The 22,798-nt window shown below is 33.1% G+C and overlaps 1 protein-coding gene and 1 long non-coding RNA gene across 7 annotated transcripts in view; one reads left to right on the top strand and one right to left on the bottom strand.

Annotated features, from left to right (window-relative positions):
• The window catches only part of LOC146997368 (uncharacterized), a 369,770-nt gene extending 365,763 nt beyond the window's left edge, over positions 1-4,007 (top strand). For all 3 annotated transcript variants that reach the window (XR_015041376.1, XR_015041375.1, XR_015041374.1), the window contains exon 3: positions 3,607-4,007. This is a non-coding gene — a long non-coding RNA (uncharacterized LOC146997368). The remainder of the gene's footprint in view (positions 1-3,606) is intronic.
• LOC118200600 (ATP-dependent translocase ABCB1-like) overlaps positions 1-22,798 on the bottom strand; it is a 137,473-nt gene that overhangs the window by 54,728 nt on the left and 59,947 nt on the right. For all 4 annotated transcript variants that reach the window (XM_085817492.1, XM_085817490.1, XM_085817489.1 and 1 more), the window contains 6 exons: positions 12,304-12,411; positions 12,089-12,214; positions 9,599-9,802; positions 6,554-6,724; positions 2,587-2,748; positions 230-499 (listed from right to left, as the gene is read on the bottom strand). In XM_085817492.1, the coding sequence (XP_085673618.1) occupies positions 230-499; positions 2,587-2,748; positions 6,554-6,724; positions 9,599-9,802; positions 12,089-12,214; positions 12,304-12,411 (1,041 nt within the window). The remainder of the gene's footprint in view (positions 1-229; positions 500-2,586; positions 2,749-6,553; positions 6,725-9,598; positions 9,803-12,088; positions 12,215-12,303; positions 12,412-22,798) is intronic.

The raw sequence follows: 22,798 nt of genomic DNA, 5'->3' as shown, positions 1-22,798 counted from the left end.
GAACGAAATAGCAGGTTTTTCTCTTTCTGTTTGAGCAATAAAATGCCTTTTGTATCTCTCTTATTCTTGTTTATTTTTATTTCACGGGAATGATCCTCTACTGGATCCAGTATTTTCCTAAGAAAATGATAAATTAAGCAAGAAACTTAATTCTTAGACAATGTTTGATGAAAGTACAGGAACCTGTAGAGAGAAATATTATCAATGTATATAAATACTAGTTACCTACCACAATGGGTATCTCTTGTTTATTGCTCGCCGACGATATCTGACGCTCAAATCCACTCTCTTCCGATGACTGTCTGTCATAATAACTTACAGCTGAAATTTGTCGCCCAATACACATATTTTTATGAGACATTTGATTTTCATTTTTTGGAGACAATCTCTCATCTAAAGAAATTTCAATATTCGTATTTCTTTGGCTTTCAAGCACTGGTAAATCTTCACAAATATCTTCTAGATCCTCATCATCCTCTTCTTCATCGGGTTCTTTAGTCTAATCAAAATAAAACAAAAAACTAATCAAAAACTTAAGTTAGAGAAGAAACCTAGAAAGAAAAACAAAGAGCTTAGAGATGAAACTTAGAAAGAAAATAATTTCTTAATCTTTTGAAGCATACAGAAATTAAGTAAGAAAATTTTACTTTTATTTCCGACTTTTTCTATACGTGAACGATATTTCTCGGAATTTATTTTTGAGGTGTAATGGATAGCACACAGGTTATTCTAAGGTCCCATGTTCCCCTCTAGAAAACGACTCAATCTTTCTTCAAGAATTCTTTACCTAAATGATTCAAATTCAGTCGTGTTATTCAGACATCACACCGGTTATTTGAAGGTCCCGGTTTGACTTTTTAGAAGGACACAGTCTATTTTCAAGAATTCTTTGCCTGAAAGATTGGAGAGACACACAAGAGGACATCTCTCATGTCGCCTTTAACCGTACAGAAGGGTATAAAAGAAATTAAGTTATTCGTTCTATGTGTTTTTATGGCGTAACGGAGAGAATGTAAAGCGGATTGTGCGACAATCTCATGCTCGACTCGAGTAAAGGGTAGTTTAGTCTCAAAAGCTCAGGCTGCGAAATGTCTCTTTTTTCCACAAACTGACAGCAACATAAATTATAAAGCTATTTGTATTTCGGTTATGTTACTCATAAATGCTTTCTTTATATTAAGTGAAGAATACTATGATTAAACAATAAAATAATAATAAAGTTAGGTTATTAAACATTAATAAATTTTGTAACGAATCAGTTATTCTGATTCGTTACGAAGTTTCATATACATTCAAGATATGAAGTTATGAATTCTGGTATTCTTAGTAAGCATACACCATCGACACTCAAAAAAGACTACAGAAGAATTATCTTCAAGTCTTATGATTACAAAAACAAAAAAGTCAGAAGAAGGGTGTATAACACCCTTTTATTTGAACACAATGAAGTAAAAATGCTCCAACTTGGGTTTACACAAGCGAACACTTCAGGCTTAACTTAAATACGTAATGTTGAACTAAAATCAGATGTAGTAATATTAGACTAACGTCTCACAGAGTAAAGTAACGCGCAGGTAAAGCTGTGGTTTGCAGAAAAACAGGCGAGACAAATTTAATGGCTAGAAGCACTTCACAAAATTAAAGCGCCATTAAGTGACGGTAATAACGTGGTCTCAAGTAAGCAAAACACGCTCTAAAATCAACTTGTGAAATCTTCGCTTAAATAGCACTTCTTTCTCCCTCAACCTGAATAAACGCTTGCTATCTCATTTATATTCTGGCATGAAAAGTGTGAATGAAAAGAGAGTGACAGAAAAGTACTTTAACTTAAAATTAACTATTAGTTAAAAATTAAATAGATAAATCTTCACAAGGTCATATACATTCAAGATATGAGAATGTATATGACCTTAAAGACCGTTCAGATTCTCGCAAATATTCTTCCGATTATACTTGTGTATTACGTTCAATGTGTTAGCTATAATACCATAATAATGTTAATTTTTATTTTGCAAATTTAATTTCATGAATTTTATTTTACAAAGCCTTTACAGCAGTAACATTGATAATAATTTCATTATTCTCTACCTTATTTTTAAAACACTTTCCATTTGGAAGTACGGAGCTGACAACAAATTTTCATTTAAAGAATTAAAGCCTGTACCTTTGGCTTTGATATACCCTGAATACAAGTTACACAGTTTCGAAATTCATAAAATCCTTTTTAGCATCGTAGATTACTACTTGATATGTCCTGGAAGAGTTTTCTTCCAACAAATTATGCTTTTTAGCTGACAGCAAGGAGATCACGTAATGCTTTATGGTATATCACTTAAACATCATGAATTCATTAACACTGGGCAGGATATTAAATTTGCATGTATACATCTTTCATATACATGATACAATTAGTGCATGCATCCATTAAATACATAAATATGATAAATTTGGTGCATGCCTATAATTTTGATACTTCTCGATTCAGTTAAAAGAGGAAATGTTTTTCATGTCTTTCGCTAGTATCTTAGTGACAATTTTTTACAAATGGAAATATAGAAAGATCTTCAGATGAAAAATAAATATTACCTGAGCCACTATTAGCTGATAATAACTTCCTTTCTTCTCCATTAATTCCTCATGGGTTCCCTCTTCTTTAACCACTCCATCGGCAATTAACACAATTTTATCTGCATTTCTAATGGTGGAAAGTCGGTGAGCCACGATAATAGTTGTTCGCCCTAATCTAGCCTAAAGAAATAAAAAGCTATTTAGTCTTAAAAGGATAATTGTTATACATCTACTTCTCAGGCAAGTCCGTCTACCCGATATAATCTTTGAATTGTGCTTTGTAGCACCGCCTGTTGAAACGTCTAATAATGTTTACCTATGAGAACCAACCATAGAATCATGCTAATAGTCTTCCTAGTAGCGAAATCAACAAAATTAATTCAAAAGACAAAAGAAATATTCAAAATCTTCCAACTGCTTAGTCAAAATGAAAGAGATTGCTGCGAACTCTAACCTATAGATGGTTCTAATACATTATAGCTGTTTTAATTTAGTTAACGTTTTAATTTAGTTAACGTTTTAGTGTAGCCAAGATGTATTGTACGATTGACTCTCATTATATTACGTTAATTAAGGATTAATGTTTGAATTACCATCTGAGAAACGCCTTAGATCAATAACAAGAAGAACTTTCTATTTAATTTAAAATGATTGTCGACTGAACACTTCTGCTTTAGAAATGACTAATTTGTAGAAAAGAGGTAAAGCATCAGGGAGAACTCATTTCTTGCAGCTGGCATGCGAAAGCAATATAAAAATGGCTTCGTGAGATATCACAGCTTTAAGTTAATTTAAGCTTTCAAATAAAATCTCAATAAATAAAAAAGAGAAATTTCGACAATAAATTTCTATTGTTTGTTAAGGATTAGCGGCTTCAAAATCCTTTTTATTGAATGCTTCTTTTCTGTAAGTATCTCTTGCCAAACTAATGCTGTTTTACCCTAATTAAATATTACATTTAAATTTTGCGATCAGAACATTTTGTTTATTCCTGTTCCTACAGAATTGATTTTCTTAATTTCAATATTTCGCTATTAGGTGCAGCACAGACAAATTCAGTCAAATGGCCTGCAAAGACCTTTTCCCTGCGACACACACAAGAGGACTAAAGTGATCGAAATGTAAACAGATGAAGAACGGACACCACTGTTTAATGCCCTGCTCTGCTTGTTACAGAAAGTGTTGATGTTATCTTCGGAGAGCGTGCGGGTACTACAGAAGAAAACAGTGTTTTTTTTTTTAATTGACGTATTCATTTTTTTAATTCATTCATATCCAAGCCTCAATTTTTAAAATTAGAAGTGCCGGAGCCCTATGGAAAAGTCGGGAAAAGAAACTTTAAGGAGTTTTGTTTTGTATTTATAGTACTTTTTAATATTATAAAATGTATTGTTCTGTGCTTATGGGTTCGTAATGAATTAAAAGCTTCATGGATTGGATTGAAGCTATCTGATGATAGCCTGGTAAAATTTATTTTCCCAAATACTTTACAAATATCTTCCCAAATACTTTCAACTTCACAGTTGCAGAAATTTCTACAGAAGTGCTTGTATAGCTTTTCTCATAATAATAAAGGACAATCAATAGTTATAACTTCAAACTACTAATAAAGATAAACACAATACAATGTAAAGCGCATCCAAAGAGCGAAGCTCACTTTATGTATATATCAGTACTCCGAACACTAAACACTGAGAGCAAATGCTTTCAGTGTTTAGTAGTTTTCACCCGGTCGCTGAGAAGTCCCTAGTTCCTTCTATTTCTCGAAATTAGTGAAAGGCATGTATGGTTAAAGTTACAACTAATCGCCGGATACTGTTACAGTTGCATATAAGGATCAATTACAGTACCAGTTACAGTTATACAGGAACTGAAACAAAATGTCTTCTCACCATATTTGGTGACAAAATTTAGTCGTCAAAATTATTACCGTCTTGGCGACATCTCGCCAGTTTAGCAAGACAGCCATTTGCCTCTATGTTAAATAGATTTACCCCTATAATCTTATTTTTTTGGCAAAGCTTTGTCTCTTCTGAATTTTCATGTTACATTATACAAATGATACTACAATTTCACATATAATTTCATTAAAATTATTTAGATGTATTCAAAAGTTGTAACAGTATGTTTAAAGAAAGAAAGTTATAAGCTTTTAAAGCTTCATATCGTGTCGCGATTCACTGACGAATAATACTACTTCAGTGAATTTAGTGTTACATAAAAATAAAAAACAAAATTCCACCACTGACCGAGTGGATAAGACCATCAAATAGTTCATTCTGAGGTTCTCGATGTTTGACCAACCTGCAAAGAACTTCATAGATTAAACTGAATAAAAGCTAATTTTCCTTATATAGACTTTCACAAAAATGTCCTTCCTAAGCAGATAGCTCTCTCTAAGCAGATATCACGATCAATCAACCGTCGGAAGAAAACTTCATGTTTGCATTTATTATTTTTATTCACATCATTTTGAGGTATATCTATAGTTGCACTTATTTAGTCCCCGAACTTTTAATGAATCGAATAAGCTAACACGAGAAACTCGAGAAGGTATGAATTGCATGGGAATAAGAATGGGAGATTTAAAAAGTACAGAATAAATCCAACTTTAAATTTGTATATATATTTTAAGACTTGGTGATAAGATTAAACGAAAATTAAATAATAAATAAATGATGTTAGTAAAGCTTAATTGAAAAGTTGACCAATTTATTCACTTCATTATTTTATTTTGCAATATAACAAAAACTTTGCTCAACAATGGAAAGTTAAAAAATTAATCAATTCCCATCATGGATTACAAAAATAAACATAATAAAATTGTAAAATAAGAAAATAATCAATACTTGAAATAATAAAGTAATTAATAATTATAATAAAAGATAGTTCAAATTAAAATTCAATAAAATGTAAAGAGATAAAAATAGATAAATGAATAAGTTGATGGTAGATTAGCTAAATAATAAAATAAAGTACCGAACCTTTCCTTATTTGGGGTTCCATCTGGAATTAAGTTTCACCCAAAAACTAAGAAAGAGCTCAACCGGTCTCCAGTTAAATTTAAGCCCCGAATACATAGTAAAATGTACTACTTAAATGGATGATAGAAACAATGATGATTCTTTTCCCAGTATACCAATGAAAAAAGATAAAATGATGAAACGTTAGTAATGAGAATAAAGATCATACTATAAACAATAACTTGAGTATTGAGAAAGTTTTAACGAAAAATGTGTAGTATGAAAAGAAAGAGAGAAGAATTCAGCATTTTCTGACCACGATCTCCTGAAAATATAATTGTAGCAGACAAGCAGAATGTGACAGAGGAACCATTTTTCTCCAAATCGGAAAATTATCTGAGAATAAACATTAGGTTCTGTACAAGTGACAATTCTCATCCCCCCCCCGTTTTTAGTTGCATCTTTACAAAAAATCTGCATAAATTCATTTCACTTCCTAAAAAATTTATTTTACATGTGGGTGGGGCTTTTCTTTCCTAAAGAGTCTTAACCCCCGTAAAAGACTTTGTTTCCCAGGGAAAGAGAGGTATATACTCAAAATTTAGAATCGATTTTTAAGACTTACTTATTACTAAAATAAAACTTTCGAAATTAAAAGAATTTTCTGTTGAAATTTTGATTCAGTTACCTAAACGAAAAGAGCACTGCAGCTAATATTACGATTTATCTCAAAAATTAAGAAATACCGAAAGCAATTTAAGTTCCCCTCATATCTGTGTTTAACTTGTAAGGGTTTAGTAATTACAGGAATTAGATGTTATAGCATATGGTAGTACATTATGTACTTTCCTTATAACGCGCTGATTACATGTGTGTCATGATGACATACAGTTCAAAAAATTACAAGGGCTGTACAAATGATTAAGAACGTTATATCCTCAAATGATCACATCACAATTGCATAGCTAAAAGATTATACTTAACTTACACGTAAATTTTATTTTAAACTACTAAATACAAACCTCATCAAGTGCTGCTTGCACAACCGCTTCACTTTCTGTATCTAGTGCTGACGTAGCTTCATCTAATAATAAAATCTTTGGATTTTTAATAAGAGCTCGAGCGATAGCTATTCTTTGTTTCTGACCTCCACTCAGCTGCGTTCCTCTCTCTCCAACCAACGTGTTGTATTGCTATTGACAAAACATACATAAAATATTTGAAAGAAAAAACATAGGAAAAAAAACATGTAAGAAACAGAAAATTCTTGAACAAAAATTTATACTTTTATGCAATTAGGCATATAACTGACATTTGAACTTCTAGTAGTTGATTTTTACCCTGAAAGCGAAGGAACTAATGGGTACCGAATTCAAACTTAAATTTTAAGCATAATATTTGTATCTGGAGAAAAGTGAATTCTAATATGAAACAGGAAATTCTCAATGTTTTTCTAAAACTTTTCCTGTAATAATTAGCGTTCGAGGACATCCTTGCATATGCATTTTCTTGTTGCAAGTGGTCTTGAAATTTAGCTATGCTTCTCCATACCTTTCAGTTTCCTTTGTTTCTTTCCGTTTTGATATTTATGCAAAATACAGGATGGAGCAAAAATAATTAGACAATTCACGTTTGGCGTCACCGTGACATCTTTATAGGTGGCGCAATTCCATGCCTTATTTGCTACGCAACAGTCCTTGGGAAAGCATCAAGTAGAATGAATTTTGAAGGAAAATGTTGCAAATGAACAATAAATATATAAATAAATAAAGAAACTAAATCTAAAATCTAAAATCTGAAAGGTTTTAGATTTTAACGGTTGCCCAAAAGAGTTTGTTAAGGTTTTTACACCATCACTGGTTCGTAGTCTACCAGTCTGCTGTTGTATTCGCTCCTGCTAACCTCTCCCCCCTTTTTTTTTGGTCTCTTTAGCTTTATCATTAAACATTGTTTTTTCGTACTTACGCGCATACAATTCAACAGCAAAAATTTTGGGTCGGTTTAGTCGAAACGACTAATCAATCACTTTTCAAACTGTTGCTACCAAACATTATCACCCTGCATCATTTTTGAAGAAATTAAATAATAAAGATTGTATTAGTGTATGTTCCTCCTATTTTCCATCAAATTTTGAATAAGGTAGAACCCCACCCAAAGATGTACAGTTGGAAGCTCGAACTTTGAATTTCGAATCTGTTTTATTATCTATTTCTTATTTTGTAAAACTTTAATGATTTTTTATTAACAAACGGAATCATTTGAAAGCGGGGAGTGGCAACACTGTACGGAATAAAACGGATTTATAAAAGAGGTTAGAATAGATAGAATAAGTTACAAACATTACAAAAATGAAGTCACAACAACGTGACGTCACGATTTAGCGTGGCCACCATATAGCGTAGGATAAGATTACGACACATATTGTTTAATAAAATTACACTGACTCTGAGAGCAAATATCAAAGTCCATATAGGTTCAGAAAAGTGTCTTTAGACATAATTTGCGTAAAATATCGTTAAAACTTCCACTGGTGTTCTAGAATTTACTATATCGTACAGTTACCATTTGCACATTTTCATGCACCTAGATTTTATTGAATTTGGAACAGTTATTTACAATCCATGTGATTTTTCCATGTACTAACTCATTTATGTTAAGTATTAAAATTAGAACGGGGGATATATAAACATGCAATGACGAAAGCTAACATGTAGACAACACCGATCAGAATGTAAACAAAACCAACCAGAAGCTCGCCTATGGCAGCGGCTATGATAAGTCATGACGTCATACCGTGACGTTTCATGGCTTCCCTTTCATTGTACACTTCGTTTATCCTTGCCTCCTCGCATATCATCTCTAGTTTCGGAGATGTTGAATGGCCTTCACATTCGCCTGATTTAAGAGCATGCAATTTTTCTATTGGGGTTGTTTGAAGGATAAGGTCTACGCCCACCCACCTCATACTATACAGGAACTGAAAGGTTACATCCGAAAGGAAGTTCATGTAATTCCAGAAAATTTGCTGAGAAAAGTCATCGATGATGTCAGATAACACGCACAGGAGTACCCTTACCTCCAATCGAGCTCAGTTGAGTGCTATCTTCAGAAAGTGTTTTGAAAATGAAATGCCATGTGCTTCTTTTTACAACTGTTTTACCTACTTATTATTTACGTTTCAATTAAGGTGTTTATTTTGAAATTTTTAATTCTATAATTTTTTCTTAACACATACTTTTGACAATCATATACTCAAGTAATAATCAGAAGTTAATCTCATGATCACTTACAAAATATACACAAAAAAGGCTGCACACATTTTATTATTTTTAACATAGTCCAAATTGAGTATCAGCGTTTTAGCAATTTTCTGGATCAATCAAGAAAAATCACACTTTGAATAACTATGAGTCACTGAATGAAACGCCTAGTTTATCTCATTGCCTATCTTGAATTTTTTGCCGGCTAATGCCTGTCTGAGAGATCCACTCATATGTTGAAATTATTCTTAATCTAGATTCTTCAAGAATTCCCTTTCGACGAATATCTACTCATTTCACACTTTCGCTATGTAAAAATCAGGCAGCCTTTCTTTTATCCTCTGAACATGCTTTCATTTGACGATCATTATTACTGTTTTTATTTCCTTCTAACTTCTGTTCAAGGCGATGGGACTTCAGGACATTTATGGCGCAAAATGAAGGGTATAGCATGATCTACTAATTTCTCCTAACTGAAAGACAATGATCTACTAACTGATTTGTGATTTTTATCGCCACAATAATATTGATTTTTTCACTTTCGCATAATTTTACTGAGTTTATAAATATTCACATAATTTATGCTTTTATAAATAGCAAATTAACGTTCCGGTAAACTACAAATTAAAATTTGCATAAACTGTATTTTTTATGCACGCACAATTATCCTCTTGTAAATATATAATCCGTTTTGAAGTTGTAAAGTTGGAAACTGCTCTGTTTTCCTCTTTCAGGAAAATTATAAATGTCACCTTATCTAAAATCATTTTAAAACAGTATAATTCAAAAAGATGCACTAAAACTTACCAGAGGAAGAGCTTCAATAAAGCTGTGAGCGTTTGCTATTTTAGCTGCTTTTATAACTTCTTCATCTGAAGCACCAGGTTTTCCTAACTTGATATTCTCTGCTATGGTCGTCGAAAAAAGAATAGGCTCTTGACCGACAAGGCCTATATTATCTCTAAGCCAACCAATATTCAGCTGCTTCACATCGTAGCCATCCAGTGCTACCTAAAGATAGAAACATTAGTCTTCAAAAATCTATATAGTTCTGTTTTTGAAAAAAAAATGAAACACTTTCGGAAGGGTTTTTATTCTTAAAAATCACTTTTTTTTTTATCGAAATATTGCATACACAATAAAGGATATTTTATTTCATGAAACTCATCATATTACATTTGTTTCTTTCAAGTTGCTGGTGAGAAATTCTTTAGGTTCTTGTGAAAAATATATAAATAAAGGCGCCATCCTATTTGATAGACGCAAAGCCTGTATTATCTATTAACCTATCTAACCTTTTCGGTTTACAAACAAATAAAATATCTGTGCTTTGCAATAAAAAGAAACAACAAAGCAAGGTAGGCTGATACTAGAAATAATTTAATTTTGTGTATTGAAAAAGAATTCTTTAATATATTTTGTAAAACTGTTGAAAAAACATTTTGAACGAAGTTTCTTTCTTTCACACTGTTAAGATAGGTTTTGCATGCAATTAAAGTTTCACTGTATAGCATAAGATAAAATTGCAAATAGAATAATTAAATGTTTGATCCACGCTTTTGGCAGCACAACTTAGATTCATTAAGTAGTAATCACAATTTTCTTTCAAATTTGTGGATTTGTGGAAATTAGATATTTGTCTTGAATTTCAATTATATTTAACCTGAATATATTAAAAGACAGCAGTATAGTTCTTCACTTGAAGTTGTACTTTTTACGAGTAAAATTATTTAAACAGTTATTTTTACGTTCATTCAATTGGTTTTAATTAAAACATTTTGGATTATCCTTGAGTGAAAGTTTTAGAGGGTATGTTACAGACATGATTTTTACAGCTCAATTTCAGATGAAAATCATATATGTATAAAACTTTACATTACATTTTAGAAGTAATCCCCTGCTTTTTGTCGAATTAATACGAAGTTATGTTTTTCAATATCAAACGATTTGTAGCATTCAAATTACATTTAATTTAATTATCAATGCAAAACATTAATTATAAACTAAGTTTTCATTGCTATTTAATAGATATCATGAAATGATGAAAGTTCTTCAAACTTAATCAGATTTTTTATTAATTATTTATTTTTCACAATAAGATATATCTTTTGATCAAAACTTCAAATAAAATACTAATAACAGTTTACATTATTTTTAAGCAATTTAATTTAAACACTAAGATTATCTGGTTACGTACATTTAATCAGCATTCAAAACAAAAAGGATTATGCTGTAAATAATGAAACGATAAACGTCATTAGGAGAGATGGAACTAAATTGTAAATGACTAATGGCATCATTCGCTATGCAATACTGTTTTCCCATCATTTTGTTTCTCTTTTCTATGGAAAGTTTTGTTATATGTTGAAGGTTTGTGATTCATCGTCTCACAATAAAGAAAAATTTTTTAGACCAGACATGGTTAATCGGAGCTTAACTGTATGTTTATAATACACTCAAACGTCTTTTTAAGCTTTCACCTGGATAACATGTTACTCTGTTTATCACCCCAAAGAACATCGTTCTTAATTACTCATGCATATGAGTTAAATTATTATTCTTCATTCCTTATCCGTATAAATAAATTGAGTGTGCGTTTTTTTCAGTAAAATTATTCATTTCTAGGTACTAAAAATGATATTTCACAGCACATACTCATCTTGGAGGGTTTCCTTTAATTAATCCTAAAATTAACATATTATTCAAATGTTTGTTATCTTTCCTGAACTCCTCAGCTTCCCTTCGCATTTCCTTGCCAGGATGTAATTTTAAACTTAAGTGAAGTGAGTATTAAAACGAGTGAATCTCTTAGTTTAGTCAGAGTTTAGTAAGCAGGTTTTCGCTAACCAGCGCAAGTTTAGTTGCTGATCTTGCCGTTACGTTAGTACGCCCTTTGGCCATTTCGGATAATTGTCACGCCTGTTAGGTTTTGTTGAGTCAACAACTTTAACGTGCTAAACTCAACAGCCTGTTAGGTTTTGTTGAGTTTAGCACGGTTAAGTAAGTTAGCTATTCTTTAATGTGCTAAACCAGCACTATTCTATTTAGACTTGAATTGATTGTGTCATAACGTTTAAGTTCCACCGCAAGTAGTCGGTGTTATTGTAAAGCACGAAGTACGTGCATTTCTGTTAATTAGTGGGAATAAATAAAGGGTTTTTTTTTCACCTTTCTTCCGTGCCACCCTTTTTTCTTTGTCTATGCAGAGAATAAATGTTGTGTCAACAATTTTATTATATTCAGAAATATACTTTGATCGACCATACGTTTATACTAAAATTAAAGGAATCTACTCACGTATCCTGTTACTGCATCATAAAACCTGAGAACGAGCTGTACCACAGTGCTTTTACCACAACCGCTAGCACCTACTAAAGCAACTGTTTGACCGGATTTCACATCAAGGGATAATCCTTTCAAAACCTGCGAAAATATTAAAAACATTTATCACAAAAAAAATTTACAAGAGACAAGCTTCAATAATCTAATTTGTTATTCACTATAATTCTTACCGGAACAGTTCTTGCCGGATAGCTGAATTGCACATCTTTGAGTGTGATATTTCCAGATAGTGAAGCAGGTTTTAAGCCACAGTCTGAGCTGCTGTCAATAAGAGATTTCTAGGATGCGAAAAGAAAGTCCATGGATTCCCGTTGAATTTTTATTTTGCAATTAATGAAAATAAATTATTTTAATTAGAAATTATTTTTATCTAATTAAATAAATAAATACTTTACTGGTGCTCAACATGCTTGGTTTTGATTACGTTTGTAACTTGATTAAACTAAACTGTTTGCAGTTAATTTAATAAAGGTACGATTTTTAAAACAATCTGTGAAATTTATAGACTGCAAATAGCAGAACTTTGTATCATACATACTCTGTTTATTAAAAAGCTTTATTAATTAACATTTTTTGTTAAAGAATGAACTCATTATGAAAATTTTAAAAACAGTGTCCATTAACAAAGTTCCTCAAATTTTGGCGTGAAATAAATCCTTTAACTACCTCTAATGCTTTATTTGTATCTTAATTTATAATTCATAAATGTTAAGGTAGACAAAAATACACTGAAACGCAGTTAAGTATTTTACTTTGAAATAAAATCCTTTAACCGTTGATTACAGTAATTAGTTGTAATTATTTTATGTCAGTTAATTTCTGGCTAATTACTTAATCAAATGAGTCAATAGAATGGTCAAATCTAGCAACATTAGAGCTTCAAAATTTGAATTCGTTTTAGTACTTGCAAATATATAAAATTAGGTAAAAAGCAAATTCACACTGATGCAGATTTTAAACTCCACCCATTTTTTGCTCCTGAGAGAATTTTTTTCTTCTGAAGAAGAGGGATCTATGTCTGTCGTCCTTAAGTTTTCAAGTTTTATTATGGAAGTTTTAGTTATACATCATGGCCAAAAACATCCTTACGCACCTTACATTTTTGCAATCGTTGGTCTTAGATTTATATTGCTATTTACAAAAATGCTTTAAATAACCAAATATTAATATTTTGGTATTTTTAAATTTAGTAAATCAACTTTGCAAAAATTTGAAAATCTTGCTTTTTATATCATACTCTGGTCTACCTTTAAATTTAGTTAATTTACTCAATATAAAAATCAAACGCAAAATGTTTGATTTCCGTTTTCCAAAACTGAGCAGGTGCTTAATCCCCTAATTTGGGATTTTTGGCATCTTTTCCGACTTTCCTTTTAAGTGCTAATTAAAAGTAAGTTAGAGCTGTTCAAGGTTGATTTTCCCATTATTTACACCTTTATGCACCAATAGAAATCCAGAAAGTAGTCGTTTTTCCGACAGTTATTTTATTCTTTATTTTAACTCAACCTCTAACTTCTTTCTTTACTTTAACTCAAAACTGTAGTAAATATATTCAGTTGTATCAACATTTGTAAAACAATTCCTGTTACTCGTAATTTGTAAAAAAAAATACTTACTCGAGTGTGCGATAGTAATTTAGTTCTGTGTACCTGAGTTAACTCGGCTGATGGCAGGAGCTGTTCATACAATTCAATGATATTCCTTTTTGATTTACTAGTGAGTAACACCTTTATTCTTTAATTTATAATTCTGTTATATTTGGTATGTCGAAAATATTTTCACACGTGCAGTTTATAAATTTTCATATGCTAAAAATGCATTAATAATATTTACATGCAATTTTATTACTTCAAAGTCATAATCTGATAAAAATTCAGCGTGTTTCAAAAAGAATATATTTCGAATGCATATATTTATTAAACTGGATGAGTATGACATATCAATATGAAACTTTACACACATATTTATGAACCTCTTAAGTTCAGATTACAGATGTTCAGTATCCTCCATCAGCGACACGAACAATATCACATCGATACTCAAATTCCTCCCATATTCAGGCAAGCATGTCCGTCGTCACTGATGTTATGACAGTACGGATCCAGTTCTTCACTTCTTCTAGGTTCTGTAGGAGTGGTGGTACATAAAAGTTGTCTTTAATGAAACCCCGCAGGAAGAAGTCACAGGGTGTCAAATCCAGTGACCGTGGAGGCCAGCTGGAACATGCAAATGCCACACGTTTGCGTTTGTCATTAGGAGGCAGAGCCTGTTACAAATGTAACTTATACGGCTTCATAACCAACCGACGTCTCAAAACACGCCAAAATGTAGCACGATGAATTGATTTTGAAGGACTATTGGAAAGCAGTTTGAATTCGTGCAACATTTTCGTCGGTAACACGACAGCGGCCAGGACTCTTTCCTTTAAATACACATCCTGTATTTACAAATTGTCGATACCATCTGCGAATATTCTACCCATTCGGAGGATCACTTTGGTACCTCAACTTGAAACGTCTTTGCACTGTAATCACGAAATTGCCTTTCGCAAACTCGAGAACACAAAATGATCTCTGCTGCGGAGTAGCCATTTTAAACATGTGACGGTTACTACGCAAAACAGAAGACGACTGACAGCGGCTATTAGCATAAACTAGACTATGTATTTGTTTCGCCAGTAGCCGAGCCGAGGGAGCAGTGACCGATAGTTTTAACAAAATAACAGTTTATAATACGTATATTCGTTTTGAAACACAGTGTATATATACAGTACATTAACACGAATCTCAAAGGGCCGAAAAATGAAGAGTTCCTTTAAAAACAATTTCGTGTTAACTAAGAACTCAAATTTTACATTTGGAATAATTTTTCCTGGACATTAACAATTAACCATTTACAGTACACAGGTATATTATATATAACGACATAGAAAGAACTACAGTGATGTATTAATTACTGCAGTATAACTTAAAGAAATGCACTTTCAGATTATTTTTGGTGAAAAATTCCTGATCTCGTATATTGCGCTGTATTCAGGAACAGGAATTTTCGCCAAAAAATTATCGGAGATATCCTGTTCCTGTATATATTCTGTGTATTCCTGCATATTGTTCCTGCGCTATGCTGCCCAGACGAGAAAGTGGTTAGTGATTCTGACTGGCGTACCGAAAGATTCGAATCCCGGAGAAGGCATGGATGTAAATTGTCTGACACTTCATAGGAGGCAACAGTGGCCCGCCTATTGGGTGCCTCCAAGATAAAGTCATCACCGCTTCCGGCCTAAGTAGTGGCCAACGTCTCTAATTGCTAGTGCCTAAGTGGTGGCCAACACCTACAATGGCCAATGGGGAAAAGTTGCACTGTGGCAGGCGGGAACGAAAATGCTTCGTAAATTCACGACCAACTGTATTCATGGCTTCCGTAAAACTAGCGATTAATCCGGATGTTGCAGCAAAGCATTCTACAGTGTCCAAGACGAGTAACATTTCCTGGCGTATGGTCAGAATAATATTATCCTTCTCACTTTCTTCTGATGATATTCCTTGCATCTCAGCCACAACTGCTTGTACATCAGATTCCTATGGAGCAGAGACAGCAACATCGTTATCTGCAATATGGAGCAGAGACAGCAACATCGTTATCTGCACTATGAAACTCCTCGAAACTAATCTCGCAAATATTCCACTCCTCGGGAGAAGTAGTATCGCTGTCACCAATCTAACTCGTCAGTAAGATTAGCGTCTTTATATCTCCAAGATCTCCTAAAACAGTTTTGTATGTGTTGTGATTACAAGATTTCGATAATGCAGCAATAGCATTTACTGCATGAAGCACACTCCAAGTCAGCATTTCCGTCTCTTTTCCAGTAGAGCGAAATGATGCTCTCAGAAGTCACTTGCGATAAGATCACTTCGTAACTGCAATAATGCCTTGATCCAGACGCTGAAGACAACTTGTTGCATTTGACGGGAACATGAACTTTCCCACTGGATAAATTCAAATCATGTATGTTTTGGGCTGCATACCTGCTCAGTGTCATAAGAACATGCCAATTCTGGACCACGATTTGTCTGTTGAAACGAAGAAGCCAATTACGAAATGTCAAGCTGTCGATCCAAGCTTTCTTATGATTAGAGTAAATGCAAGGTAAGATATAATTTATGTTTTTAAAACAACGGAGTTTTTCGAACTTACCGATCACTCAAGAACGGTGTTTATCGTTTCCACTTGTATTACACACAAGGACGGCAGTTAAATGTTGTTTTCTGGTGCTTCGCCATGACACGTGTCACCTTCCATTGCGAGGATGCGTCTTAGGAAAAAAATATATACAAAAGTCCAGTTTCATCCATATTGTAGAAAACACATGAGTGATTGAAAACACATTAGCTTGGCAACAGCAGCCGTCGGCAGACATGTTGCAAGGGTTTGTGTGAGCTCTTCGAAAAATCGTCTATATACGGTGTATTTTGATTTTGTGAATGTGAAAATGATATTTATGATTCCTTAGATGTTCCGGTTTCCATAGTGGTGCTTTTTATTGAATTCCGGTGCATATTAATGAAGATATAAGCATATAAAAGTTTCAAGTCTTATCCGGAGGTCATTAGCATACGAATTGTAAGATTATGCTTTTTCTACTTAAATAGACTGTGCAAGGTAATTTTGTCAATATATTTGGATTCATTACACCTTTGTATACTGAATTTTATTGAAATGCATGGCGTATTTTTCACTTTATGAGCATTTTATTTTTCGAATAGGCGGTTAGGCCTAGTGTGGCCGCCGTTCGTTTACAATTGAAGACTTTCTGTTTTGCACCAAGGGCATTACAACTTTCAGTCAATTGAAAATTACTATTATTTGATATTTTGTTCCTCTCGCTTGGAATGACTGCCCGATAAATTGGTGCGCCGGTTTTGTATGTTTTATGCCCGTTTACGATTTATTGATTTGTGCAGAATTCTCGAGATTTAAGTGAATTTTGAAGAGTAATTATGTGTTTTTGGCATATTTTGGTTTTTATATGGATTTTATAAAGAATTGATGTGTTTTTGGGCATATTTAGAAACTTAATCGTTTTCTTATAAGTACTTATAGGTTTGGGAATACATTGACTTTACAGATTATTGTTAACTGATTTTAAATAGCGTTGTCTTGTTTATTGTATTCGAGTGAATTTTGTTAAATAGTAATGTGTTTGAGAAATTTAATTGTTTGTTCATTTTTATGAAATCAGAGAGAATTTTGTTTAAATTAGGATTCCATCAGTGCTACTGGAATTTTGTAAAATATGTAAGAGGAATTTTGGATGTATTTTATGTAAACTGTTGTAAATAATTGTATTCGTTTATACATGTAATTTTAGAGTAGGCAGATTCTTCTATTTTAACTGGTGAATTTGAATATTATTTTTGTATTTTATTGTTTTTATGCTGTTTTAAACTATCAGTCTTGGAACCCGGCCACTTAGTGTTTATTTAAGAGTAAAATGTCTAATACCGAAGAAAGGGTGGAGGATGAAATAATTACTCCTGAGGAGGAAGAAAATGATATTGTACTAATTGTAAATAGTTTACACAAAGTTGTAGCCAAGATTAAAGCCCAACGTAAAATTGGTTGCACATTAACTGATAAACTAACGTATGGTTTAAATAAGATCTTGACATTTGCTAGTGGCTTTAATGATAAAAAGAGTTCCCAAGCAGTTTGTTCTGGTGCTTGTGGAAAAACTAATGAGTTAACTGCTATTAAGGAAGAGATTACACGGATGAGACGTGATATGACTCTTGTATTACAGAAATTGCGCGGCGATGGCCCTCCCACTTATGCTAAAGTTGCAGCCAAGGGATTGGACGAAATTATGATTAAGCCTGTTGCTCCTGATGTAAATGCATATGATAAGATTTGTAAAAAATTCAAGCCAGAAGAGATTGGTATTAGCATCAAGAAATCCTCACTTGGAGAACGGGGAGAACTAAGGTTAAAATTAGGTGGTAGAGAAGAGGTGAAGAAGTTGGAGGATGCAATCGCTGGCGATGAGATTCTACAGAGAAACCTGGTCACTAGACGAAAACGTTTTATTAGACCTCGAGTAATTATTTATAATGTTGATGGCAATACTTTGAACGCAGAATTGGAGACTCTTTTAAAGAAAAACTGCTCATGTTCAGGGAATTGTGTTAAACCCGTATTTAATCTACCATCGAAAAATCAAGGTATTTCGCACAGAGTTTTTATTGTAAGTGGATTATGTCAGAGAGAATACTTAGAGTAAAAATGTATTAATCGCGGTTGGAGATATTATGATTTGAAACTTTTTCTGAGACCTAGACAGTGTACCAGGTGTTATTCCTTTAGCCACTCTAAGAGGAATTGTCAAGTTGAGATTTGTTGTTCGAGATGCACTGGGGAACACTTAGGTAAAGATTGTGAGAGTAAAGAGTTGAGCTGCATTAATTGCACGTATTCAAATGAGAAGTTTCAAACTAATTTTGATATTGGCCATCACGCAATGGACAAAAATTGTCCTTGTTTACTTAGTGAATTGAATTTTCTAAGAGATCATTTGGATATTGATTGTGAAATATAGCTTTATTATTGTATGTTTGTGGTTGGGTTCCTAGTTTTTTTTTTTTTTTTTTTTTTGTATTATTTTATTACTTGTTTGTATATATATGTTTTCGCGGGTTTTTTATTAATTTATTTTGCCATGATATTTGTAAGCATAAATTTAAATCATTGTATGTTGGCTCAGGCCCAACTCCAGGTGCTTAATGAGATAATAGGCTCTTACCCTGAGATCATATGCATGCAGGAGCCCTATGCGGTTCACCATGAATTGGCCTACCAGATACCTGACTGGAGATGCGCTTATGATAAAGATGGTAGAACTGGAATCATTGTTATCAGACCTGATATCGATTTTACACGTGACTATGAGTCTGATGTCATCACGGCAATCTCGATTTATGAGTCATCGAGCAGATTGGAAATTATTACTGTGTATTTCTCAGCTGCCGAGGACATAGAGGGATATCTTTCACAGCTCGAAATGATTATCCGAAAATATGACAAATTTATCATTACTGGTGATTTCAATTCTAAACACCCAAGTTTGGGTGCAAAGAGCATTGACGCCCGTGGACGATTAGTTTTTGATTTTATATTATCTAACAACTTGATTTTATTAAATGATTTTAGTTCTCTTGCGACTTTTAAATCTAGTATTGGTGAGGGCTGGACAGACTTGATAATCGTTTCACCAGGCTTGCCTTTTGGCCCTGAGACTTTTGAGGTATTAATAGAGGAAAGCTTAAGCGATCATCGATATCTCCGATTATCTTATGATTTTAACACTCACTGCACGCCTAGGGAAGTTTTAACAAAAGATGTTCATCGAATTATGAGATATTGTAAGAAACTGGGTTCTAAAATGCAAGGATTTAAATTTGATTTGTTTAAATGTTGCTCTTCTAATGACTTAGAGAACTGTATTGTTAAATTCTTCAAAGAATTATCTATGGATGCCAGTAGGAAATTGCATGCCAGACAGACTGGACGTTCAGAAATATCTTGGTGGACTCCTCAACTTGCCCTTATGCGTCGACGAATTCGAGCTATGAGAAAAAGTTCATAGATACCAGGTTTGATGGATAATATTAGAACTAAAAGAAAATTTATTTACAAGAAAGAACTAGCCGTCTATAAACGTCTGATAAGAAAGACTAAGTTTGAGACTAAAAAGAAGTTTTTCGTTAACAATATACATTATTATGATGGCTTTTATAGGACTGCTTCCAAAAAAATTAAAAGAACTGGTACCTTAAGTAATCCCCAACAAACTGATGATTTAGTTGAACTTGACAGTCAGTTACACAGGCTCTCAAATTAGGTGTGCCAGAGAGATTTATGCTTAATGATGAAGACCTGGCAGTATGCTCTGAAAGTGATGTTGCTATTACTCAAGTGGAGATTAAAAATGCTACTGATCAATTGAGGCGCAGAAGTGCTCCAGGTCCTGACCATTTTAATCCAATATTTGTACAGACTTTAATTTATACTTTTTTAGATGTTTTTACTTCACTTTTTAACCACTGCTTAAAATTTCATTTATTCCCAAGAAATTGGAAACTCGGACGTGTCATTTTGATTCCCAAACAAAATAATAAGTATAGACCAATTATCTTACTCAGTGTCTTCGGTAAAGTTTATGAAAAGATACTGATAGAGCGACTGAGATTTTATTTAAACAGTCAGAAGTTGCTTAGTCAGCGGCAATATGGTTTTTCTGTAGGACGCTCAACAGAGGACGCTCTTTATGATACCTTAGAATTCATTAAGCGCTACAAAAATTCTCAACATGTGGTTTTGCTGTCTCTGGACGTTTCGTCGGCCTTTGACTCTATACACTGGACTTCAATCTTACAAACTTTGATCGGGCTAAAGGCCCCAAAAAATTTGGTGCAAAGTTATATGAGTTATTTCAGTAATCGAAAAATCATTTACAACGCCTTCAAAAGTGAAGATGCGCAGATTGAATTAGATATTCATATGGGATGTCCGCAGGGCTCTTGCAGTGCTCCCCTGCTTTGGAACATTATATTGAACAAAGTTCTAATTTTAGAATTCCCCGATGATGTAAAGTTTATTAGTTACGCAGATGACTTGGCAATCTTAATGAAGGGAGATTCTTTGGAAAAACTTGAGCGTTTGTTTGAAACAGTTATGAAACCGCTGGAAGATTGGAGGATCGGTGAGGGACTGGATTTTAATATAGCCAAGACTTCTGCGATTTTGTTCCCGCGTGGCGGAAGTAAGGTGCGGCCACCGCGATTTAGATACCATGGTCAGAGAGTCAAGTTTACCGACGCCATCAAATACCTAGGCATTATTATAGACTGTAAACTTACTTTTGCAGAACACTTTAGAACAGTTCACCAACGTTCTGACGATATATTAATGTATTATAAGCGATCGTTCTCCGGTGATACCCTCTCTTACAAGGCTCAAGTGTTAAAGGATATATTAAATTGTGTTATAGTTCCAAAGATACTTTATGGAATCGGTGCATGGGGTTCCAGAGCGGGGGAACTGATTAGACTAAGGAGCAAACTTGACTCAATACAAAGGAGATGGTGCCTAGCAATCACAAGATGCTTTCGCACAGTGTCGACTGAGGTGCTCTGTGTTCTTGCCGGCACGTCGCCTCTTTCTATTATGTATAAATTTTATTATGAGAAATTTTTATTTAAAACTCAGAGAATGGAATTTAAACTTTATAATGACGTTTTAATTACAAAACATATGTTTGTGAGATTTTTTACAGAATTCGTACATCCCTCAGAGTATTGTACCTTTTGCTTTGATTGTGTTCTTCCTGTAATAGGAGAAATAGACGTATACACTGACGGGTCGGGACAGGACGGTCAATTTGGTGCAGCTTTCGTAATTTACTTTTTTGGTGTTGAAATTGTAAATAAAATGTACAGGTTGAATAGTTACAATTCTGTTTTTCAAGCGGAATGTTGTGCGCTCCTTAAGGCTTTGCAATAGATTAAGAGTAATTTGAGCTGTGTAAATACTGTACATATTTACTCTGATTGTATGTCTATACTGCAGTCTCTGTCCTGGGCTCGTACAGCCAATGTTCTAATTTTTGAAATTAAGTGCTTGTTAAAATTGTTGAAACAACGCATGGATGTTTATTTACATTGGGTAAAGGCCCAAGTTGATTTTACCGGAAATGAAAGAGCCGACGTGCTGGCAAAACAAGCCATTTATGATGAACGAGTTGAATTCTTTGAGATGTCCGGTTCGAAAAGCTATGCTATTAGAAATATGAAAAATTTTTATTTGAATATCTGGACATTACAATGGAAAGAGTCTGAGAGGTGCGCGGGTTTATTGCAGCATATTAAAATTAAAAACGAAATGAAGCCGATTAGCGATATAGATCTGAATCAGTTCTTGACTGGACATGGCCGTTTCCCCGCGTACCTCTCTAGGTTTGGTTTGCAAAATTCAGATTTATGTGGCGTTTGTCATGTAGTTGGGAACGCAGAGCATTTTCTCAATCACTGTCCTTTGTTAAAGGATTTCAGAATCGAATGCTTTAGTGATAAACCATTAGGTATTGAAACTTTAAAAAGATTCCCTAGATATGCAATGTCTTATATAAACAATAATAGAGTGACATTTGGTGTATTAGTTTAAATTATGTCTTTAAATATTTCAATTATTTTGTCTAATTTTTTTTCCTTTATGTATTATTCATGTGTATGTATTGTATGGTGTATTGTCTGTTTTTTTTTTTTTTTTTTTTAAATTTAAACATATGTTTACAGCACATATATACAGTTTAGGCACTCTGTAATAACATCATAGACCATAGTCTAAATATTTTAATTGAATTATAGGCTTTTAAATTATTTTATATGTTTTTAAGATAATTTTATCAATTCAACGATCATTTGTGAGCTGAGGATTTTATTTTACTTGTAGTAGTTGTATTTTATTGTACTTGTATTTTATTTTACTTGTTGATGTAGTTATTTTGTTCTGCTCTAACCGGGGCTTTAAGTAGCAAAGTTAAAATTAATATTGCTGTCAGATTATAATTATTTTCTATTGCATTTTTAACTATAGAACACCTTATTACGTGCG

The sequence above is a fragment of the Stegodyphus dumicola genome, chromosome 5 (genome assembly GCF_044657685.1).
Source record: "Stegodyphus dumicola isolate Sdum_Otavi_A_Nest chromosome 5, ASM4465768v1".
NCBI lineage: Eukaryota > Metazoa > Arthropoda > Arachnida > Araneae > Eresidae > Stegodyphus > Stegodyphus dumicola.
This window is presented reverse-complemented; position numbering and strand designations above follow the sequence as displayed.